This window comes from Oncorhynchus tshawytscha, linkage group LG15, assembly GCF_018296145.1.
Source record: "Oncorhynchus tshawytscha isolate Ot180627B linkage group LG15, Otsh_v2.0, whole genome shotgun sequence".
Taxonomy (NCBI): domain Eukaryota; kingdom Metazoa; phylum Chordata; class Actinopteri; order Salmoniformes; family Salmonidae; genus Oncorhynchus; species Oncorhynchus tshawytscha.
The window spans coordinates 27209242-27217951 of NC_056443.1; the positions used below are offsets into that span (position 1 = coordinate 27209242).

The window sequence follows — 8710 nt, forward strand, 5'->3', positions numbered from 1 at the left end:
AGCTCGAGGACAGCATAGTACATGCTTTCATACACGTGTGCCTTAACATTTCATGCATCATACTCATATTCATCATCAATGTTAACAGCTATACTGCAGCCATTCATTGGTGCTCAACATGCTCAACTCCTACAACTGATTTCTCTAAACAGGTGTTGTGTCGAAAATCTCCCCCCTGACAGAATCCCCCCCTTCGCGTGAACGCAATTTTTCATTGCTGTGACTTGCTTGCTAGTTGAGATTTCTGCTCTTCACTCCGTTGTCAGTTTAGCCTACATTTCACTGATCTTAGTAGCAGAAAACATGTTTTATTTGTGCCCTTCAAGGCAGCTGTCAATGATCACATTAGGCTGCATTTCATTTGATTTTAATGGCGGTTTGATCTGCAGTTTTCGGTTTGGCTATTTGTACATTGGTCTATAAATAAACCTCTTTGCCAAAATGTGTCATCTCTCCCATGTCTTATTCGACTAGTAGTTGTTCTGAAATGTTTACTCTAGTTACAAAATGAAGGAAATTAGAAGGGGGGGGGGGTCGGCAGGCAAGAAATGGTCTTGCTGAAATACTCCCCCCCTTCTAATTTCCTTAATTGTGTCACTAGAGTCGAACATTTCATGTGGCACACATTAGGGTCAAATACTTTCTATAGAACAAACTTCACGTAGGCAACCAAGATGAGTAATTAATGTATATGTGTTATATTAAACATAGAGGAGGGGGTAAAATGTAGGCAAGCAATAAACATTTCAGAACAATTACTAGTCGAATAAGACATGGGAGAGATGACGAATTTTGGCAAAACTATTTATTTATAGACAAATACACTTGAAACAAATAGCCAAACCATAAACTGCAGATGTTAATAGTGCCTCCCCCTCGATAAAACCGCCATTAAAATATAATGAAACGCAGCCTAACGTAATCATTGACAGCTGCCTTTAAGGATACAAATAAACATGCTTTCTGCTACTAAGATCAGTGAAATGTAGGCTAAACTGACAACGGAGTTAAGTTCAGACATCTCAAGTAGCAAGCAAGTCGCAGCAATGAAGAATTGAGTGTGTGCGCGTTCACGTAAATGGGGGGAGGATTCTGGCAGGGGGGAGATTTTCGGCACAACACCGGCACTGATATCCTTATCTCACAGCTCCAGTGTTCTGTAAACACCAGGAAGTCACACACGATACAATAACACAAACGTTCCCTGTCCTTGTTCCTTTTACCTTCAGCAGTCTGACGCCAATATTATCAACCGATATGAACGTTGAGTCTAACATTCAAGTCTATGAGCCCCAGTTTAACACAAACATACACTGGCAGAATCATGTGTTTACCATCCGCGTCCTTCCGTTTGACGTCAATACTATGCATAATACTACTATGCATATGCAATTGAACGTAAACGCGACACATAAAACAATAACGCACACTTGGATACTGACCGAAGCCTCAATAGAGAATGAACCCTTACCCTTCACATTTTTATACGTTCAAGGCAATATTACACTATAGTAAAATGTTCAACCTTTTTTGTAAGTAGATTTAGGTTTTAGGGGGTTCTGGTTTTAATGCTGAATATATGTCGCTGATGTAGCCCAGGCCTAATAACAGCGTCTTATTATTGGTAAAAAACTTGGCACTTTGTGAGAGGCTACCTATGGTGGTATTGCCCCCAATGGTGGCATTGACATGGTGGCAGTCACAGTCAGTGTCCAGTGGATGGCCCCAAAGAACTTGGCAGGTCCCCGCTGTGTTAAATTTATCCCAGTGAAACATGAATCCCATGTCCTACAGTACCAGTCAAAGGTTTTAGAACACCTACTCATTCAAGGGTTTTTCTTTATTTGGACCATTTTCTACATTGTAGAATAATAGTGAAATAACACATATGGAATCATGTAGTAACAAAAAAAGTGTTAATCAAATCTAAATATATTTTATATTTGAGATTCTTCAAAGTAGCCACCCTTTGCCTTGATGACAGCTTTGCACACTCATTCTCTCAACCAGCTTCATGAGGTAGTCACCTGGAATGCATTTCAATTAACAGGTGTGCCTTGTTTAAAAGTACATTTGTGGAGTTTCTTTCGTTCTTAATGTGTTAGAGCCAATTGTGACAAGGTAGTGGTGGTATACAGAAGATAGCCCTACTTGGTAAAAGACCAAGTCCAAATTATGGCAAGAACAGCTCAAATTAGCAAAGAGAAACGAAAGTCCATCATTACTTTAAAACATGAAGGTCAGTCAATTCGGAAGATGTCAAGAACTTTGAAAGTTTCTTCAAGTGCAGTCGCAGAAAACATTATGCACTATGATGAAACTAGCTCTCATGAGGACCATCACAGGAAAGGAAGACCCAGAGTTACCTCTGCTGCAGAGGATCAGTTCATTAGTTACCAACCTCATAAATTGCATCCCAAATAAATGCGTCACAGAGTTCAAGTATCAGACACATGTTCAGAGGAGACTTTGTGAATCAGGCCTTCCTGGTCGAATTGCTGCAAGAAACCACTAATAAAGAACACCAGTAAGAAGAAGTGACTTGCTTGGGCCAAGAAACACGAGCAATGACCGGTTGAAATCTGTCCAAATATGCAATTTTTCGTTCCAACCGCCGTGTCTTGTGAGACACAGAGTAGGTGAACGGATGATCTCAGCATGTGTGGTTCCCACTGTGAAGCATGGATGAGGAGGTGTGATGGTGCTTTGCTGGTGACACTGTCAGTGATTTATTTTAATTCAAGGCACACTTAACCAGCATGGCTACCACAGCATTCTGCAGCAATACGCGATCCCATCTGGTTTGCGCTTAGTGGGACTATCATTTGTTTTTCAACAGGACAATGACCCAACACACCTCCAGGCTTTGTAAGGGCTATTTGATCAAGAAGGAGAGTGATGCAGTGTTGCATCAGATGACCTGGCCTCCACAATCACCAAACCTCAACCCAATTGAGATGGTTTGGAATAGTTGGACCCCAGAGTGAAGGAAAAGCAGCCAACAAGTGCTCAGCATATGTGGGAACTCCCTCAAGACTGTTGGAAAAGCATTCCAGGTGAAGCTGGTTGAGAGAATGCCAATAGTGTGCAAAGCTGTCATCAAAGCAAAGGGTGGCTACTTTGAAGAATCAAAAATATATTTTGATTTGTTTCACACTTTTTTGGTTACTACATGATACCATGTATGTTATTTCATAGTTTTGATGTCTTCACTATTATTCTACAATGTAGAAAATAGTACAAATAAAGAAAAACCTTTGAATGAGTAGGTGTGTACAAACATTTGACTGGCACTGTATGTATGGAGGGCCAAAGGGCCAGGTGGAGGCTCTGAGGTCAAATGGAGGAATGGGGAGGATTGGGACTGGAGAAGGAGTCAGGGCATGGGCCTGAGAAAAGATGAGGGGCTGGGGTCTTTTGATCACCATGTCTGCCTGGGGTGTTTGTGCTGACTGATTTGGCGCGGGACCAACTGTTTAATTTATATCTGACGGCAGCTCGATGACCAAGCAAACTAAGCCTAGGTATGCCTTAGGCTAGAGCCTATTGTGTGCGTTATTGTTGTATTATTATTATTATTTTTAAATATATATAATGCGTTCATTGCTCATGCTATAGGAGAAGGTCACACCAAGAAGATCTAGACTATATAATATATGATAGATAGGCCATCTGAATTCCACTTTGCGTTTTAAACACACATGGTTTCCTATGCTAATGTTTCCTATGCTATGTGCATTCAAAATCATTTGTACATCCTATATATAGGCCATGCCCGCTCGTTCACAGTCCTGAGAGGTTGCATGCATAACAACAACTCATTCAGTCAATCACCGGTCTACCTACCTGCTTTCACTTTCAAACCTGTAATTATTCGCAGCCTTGGCCCTTCCAATTGCCTTCCTTGCACAGCCTATGAGATTGCTGGATTGGCTATTACGATGCCAATGAGGGCGCGGTTAACATCGGGAATCCCGGGAGGTTGTCTGGATAAAAAGTTTGCGGTGGTGATCTGAGCTAAGTTAAGACAAGAGGGGGACATTATTGTGAATCTGTATCCGTGCGAGTATGACCGACGCAGAAGAGCAGAGCGCCCCATCGTCGGCACCAGTGGAAGAACCGCCACAGCTGGAGAGAAAAATTATAGGTAGGGAAAGTATAATTACTAGTGGCGAAGAGACTTTGACAAAAGTTTGATTACTTCGTTAGTGTTGTATGTGTGTGGATTTATCAAGGCAGCAACGTTGGCCAGGTGTTTCAAATCAATGCGTAAAAGATGTCAGCTGGCTACAAATTGGGTAGATCGAAAGTGCGTAGGCTATATTTTCATTGTTTTGTCAGTTTGTAGGTCTTGGGTCATGTTAATCAATTGGAGTAGCCCACATTGCACACCCAGGTAAAATTATGCTGAACCTAAGCAGTTTTTGGATTGCATAATTTCTCGAGTTCCACGTCCATATTTTACGCACCGACTTGGGGTTTAAACAATTTAATATAATTGGTTTAAAAATCGACTCTAAGACTGACAGCAATGTTGATACATATTATTCAAGAAGCGCAGACGAAATACTTGTTTTCAAATTACCCATCGCTGGTTTGTGCGGTTGGTATTATGTGCCAACCAGTTTATACGCACTCGGTTTTATAAATTAATTAAAACAAATGTAGTTATCGACGTGGTTGAATGTAGGCTAATGCTGTCAAAATAATACTCTATCAGATGTTCCGTTTTCCAAGGCGGAGGGAATTCGTTCACAGGTGTAGGTCATTGATTGAGCATCGATTGAAGTCTGATTTTCACATCCGACAGTCCTTCGGATCAAAATAATCACTTATCCGTACTTATTTGCCACGTTCTGGTTTTCATTAAATGTCTTCAGCAATGCATTGCGCAGTAGTGCACATTATTTGACTGAAGTTGCAATTCAAAATTCCAATATCGGTGGAAATTACCTTTCTGTTTTTAGTTGCAACTACTGGGCGTATTCATATATTGCACTAACCACGATGTCGAAACTTAACTGTTTTCACAGGAAGCACTAGTCCCACTTGCCCTAGTCTGTGGGTTCTAGTCAAGTATTGTTAATGATTGATGCGAATGCTATATCCTGCAGCCTAGCTTGAAGTACTTTGGTTGATAAAAGAAGTTGCGATAAGGGAGAACATTTTAGACATTATGGTAGTGTATTATTTTCCAGTTAAGTCTTCAGATGCTATTCATTGCTGGCCAAGTGACTTAAAGGTTTGACTTGGATTTGATTTTTGTGAATAGTATTTATCCGAAAGTCGAGGGCCTTTTTACTGACAACTGTTTTCTATGGTGGTTTTACTTTTCGTGTGTGTACAGGGCTCATCTGTAAAATACCTTTTGATCCCAGCATGAATCCCTAATAAAATAATGGTAAAAAAAACAACTTTGTTTTTGCAGCCTCTGCAGTCCAAGGCACGGTGAAATGGTTCAACGTGCGCAATGGCTATGGCTTTATCAACAGGTACCATGTTATGTGCTAGAAGGTGCCCCTGAATTATTTTTTCTGATGTGCAAGTAAAATGTACACTAATGGGCATTACTTTTGTCACAAAGCTGTACTACAAGGCATATGCAATCTGATTCTTTAACATGGATATGGTTTGTCATGGATTGGAGATGTCATTACTGATATTTTCCCCCCTCAGAAACGACACCAAAGAAGATGTCTTTGTTCATCAGGTAAGCCCAGCAAGATTAAGACCATGTCAGCAAGAACACCTGCTGCTTAATACCACTGGGTCACATTCATTAATGCGCACTGTTCTACAATTGAAAAGGAGGGTTTCCTATTGGACCAGTTCAGGTAGTCCCTTACTGTATCAGTCTGCTTTCTTCTGTTTGGTGCCTAGTGAATACAACCCTGTATCACATCACCCAATCCATCTGCTGTTTAGACTGCCATCAAGAACAACAACCCCAGGAAGTTCCTTCGCAGTGTTGGAGATGGGGAGGTGGTGGAGTTTGATGTGGTCGAGGCTGCCAAGGTAGGTAAACCTGTAAGGATGGCCTTCATTTTATATCACCCATAATTAACCATCCTTAGAGGTGTCACAATTCAAATTGTGACAGGCCTTTTCATGCCTCCGACTTAGTTGTAAGCCATGTTCAGTTTTATGCCATAAGGTGTGCAGCTTTCTACATTCGGAGACATGACATATGAATGGGAAATATTGATTGTGTGAACTATCCTTTCAATTTCAATGTCACTAAAACTGTTTGAATTGCACATTGAGAATTCATTAACATTATCATTGTCTTAAATGTCTCTCCAACAAGCTCTTTCCCTCTCTCAGGGCTCTGAGGCAGCCAACGTGACCGGGCCTAGCGGGGTTCCTGTGAAAGGCAGCCGCTATGCGCCCAACAAACGTCGCTTCCGCCGCCGCACCTCCCCTCGCGGCCCTCAGCCCGATGATAAGGGTGACGGCACCTCTGTCCCCACCTCGGAAGGCGAAGGGGAGAATGGCAGAGGGGAGAATGGTGAACGACCCGCACCGCGACGACGCAGGCCCCGCCGACCCAGACGGGAAGGACGAGAGGTGAGGAGTAGATGGATGGAAAAGGTGCATCCCAACAGTTTAAAGTTCCTTTCCCTCCATGTTGACTTATTTGAAGACAAAAACCGATGGTTAAAGTAATATGGTGAATGGAACTTACTACCAGCAACTTCCTTCCACTTTAATTTACTCGGCATATTCTAGTTTAAAAGTCTGCAAATGGAGGGATGGGGTTGAGGTAGGTTGGACCTCATCATGTGGATATCTGTTGTGTAATCAGTTCTCTCCTTTAGTGCCGTGTTGTCTGTTCTCTCCCCAGGGTGAGTCAGGGGAACAGGAGGGAGCAGTGGAAGGTGACCAGCAGAGGCCACCACCGCGCAGGTTCAGGCCCCAGTACCGCAGGTGAGATTTGTGACATGGCATTTTTTTGCTGGCAGATTTATTTGGGATAGGATCTTAATGTCAATGGATCTTCTTGAGCCCATAGGCCTATTTGACTCTACATTTGACTTTGTCCCACGCCACCTAACCTTCTCAGGCCGTTCCGTCCTCGCCCACCACCTGGGGAGGGTAAGCAGGATGGCAGCGCCCCCACCGAGAGGCAGGAAGGCCAGGCAGCGGACGGACAGAAAGAGGTGGAGGCCCAGGAGGTCCAGCAGACAAACGGGAAGCCGGCCAATGAAGACGGCCAGAAACCCCGCCGACAGTTCAGCCGCCGCAGGCAGAGGAACTCCGAGTCGAACACTGTCTCTCAAGTGAGCCACTCAGTGCTGCCTATGTAATGTTGTGCTGGAAATTTCTCTCCCTGTACAATATGTTACGTGACAAAGTTTCTCCTCTGTTCATATCTTAGGATGGGACAGAGAAGCCAGCCTTGGGGCCTAGCACCACCCCTCAGACCTCCAAGCCAGCTGACGTCAAGGCCTCCCCCAAGTCTTCCCCTAAAGGCTCCCCCAAGATGTCCCCCAAGTCCTCCCCCAAAACCATCCACAAATCACCAGAGGTACGAGGCACCCCGAAATCATCTCAGTACTTCTCTTTCTACTGTTTCTTCTGGTCATAACTTGGCTGCTGAAGTCTTACTGTAGGTATTCATTTATGTAGTTTCATTTTAATATAGATTCTTTGGGTAATTATGGCAATTAAGTCTTAAATCTTCCTTTTCAGGCACCTGCCACGACAGTTCCCGTGGAGGCAGAATGACGCCTCTGAGCAGATGGTCACGTGACCCCAGGCAAGCGGTGGGACTCCGCGCTAAACTGATTAAACCTTTCAGGGGTTGGGTGGAGGAGGGGTTTGGGTTACGCCTATTGCACTACTACATTGCACTACAAAACCGCATCGTAGGCCATATTGTAGCTGATGTCACTAGTATGTGACCATTTAGTTCCTTAAGTAATTATTTTTCTACATGGGTTTTTAGAGGAATTAGATACGTTTTTGATGGGATGGAAAGCACCAGGTGGATTTTGCTTTTCCTGTTTCCTTTATAATTTTGGGACATTCTGGCGTTCAATGAAAGCCCACCTATATTACAGGTGTAATTTGGTTGCCAATTGAAGACTCAAATCCTGTGGGACCCACTGCTTGTTTTTGAGGTTGGAAGTTAAGTTGTGGCATTATTTTGTGTTCAGTTTATTTTGTTTTAATGTCAGGCTCTCTCCTCTTGGCATCCTGTCGGTCTTTGTAGGTCCTATGGACCGTTAGACGCAGTCCCCCATCTAACAGTACATACCCACCTGACTTGTCTACACACTACGAAGGGGAGGAGAGGAAGGGATATAGTGGGTTGTCTGTTTACAATTGAGAAAATACTCATTTTTAGAAAAAAGTGTGAACCTGCTTGGATGCCCATTTAAACCACAAAACCCACAGCAAGCTCTTTAATTGACTGAGAATGGGCACAAGCATTAGAGTGGCTCCAGCCTCTATTTAAGTTTGATAACATGAAAGCAAAGCAGGTGTGAGTGTAGTGGTACAGTCTGGGACCTGACCCCCCCGATTCTAAAACATGCTGCTGCCCACCCCCCCTCAAGGCATGAGGCTGGTTTAAAGAAATATTGTAATTTTTTTGGTTTTGTATGTGCTTGTTTGGAGGGGATTATGTGCAATGTCAGTGTCAGAATGTCTATAAAAATCATGTTTGCAAAGACTACAATGCATTTCTTTGTATGGTCACATTACT

At 43.1% G+C, this 8710-nt stretch overlaps 1 protein-coding gene across 2 annotated transcripts; it reads left to right on the top strand.

Annotated features, from left to right (window-relative positions):
- Nucleotides 1-3965: 3965 nt before the first annotated feature.
- On the top strand, nucleotides 3966-8678 carry LOC112214761 (Y-box-binding protein 2-A). 2 transcript variants are annotated; one of them, XM_024373758.2, is made up of 9 exons: nucleotides 3966-4147; nucleotides 5429-5492; nucleotides 5677-5710; nucleotides 5926-6027; nucleotides 6325-6567; nucleotides 6845-6927; nucleotides 7064-7280; nucleotides 7379-7528; nucleotides 7693-8678. In XM_024373758.2, exons 1-9 carry the CDS (start codon nucleotides 4069-4071, stop codon nucleotides 7726-7728), a joined length of 1008 nt encoding a protein of 335 aa, XP_024229526.1. In that variant the 5' UTR covers nucleotides 3966-4068; the 3' UTR covers nucleotides 7729-8678. The 2 variants fall into 2 exon arrangements, with proteins under 2 accessions (XP_024229526.1, XP_024229528.1); XM_024373760.2 differs by having other exon boundaries at nucleotides 3970-4147; nucleotides 5926-6015.
- The last annotated feature ends 32 nt before the right edge of the window (nucleotides 8679-8710 follow it).

Bases quoted from the DNA above. Each gene is read 5' to 3' on its own strand.
- LOC112214761 (XM_024373758.2), top strand. From the start codon at position 4,069: ATGACCGACGCAGAAGAGCAGAGCGCCCCATCGTCGGCACCAGTGGAA. The intron at 5,711-5,925 runs GTAAGCCCAGCA...TCTGCTGTTTAG, and splicing joins AAGATGTCTTTGTTCATCAG to ACTGCCATCAAGAACAACAA. The intron at 6,028-6,324 runs GTAAGGATGGCC...TCCCTCTCTCAG, and splicing joins CTGCCAAGGTAGGTAAACCT to GGCTCTGAGGCAGCCAACGT.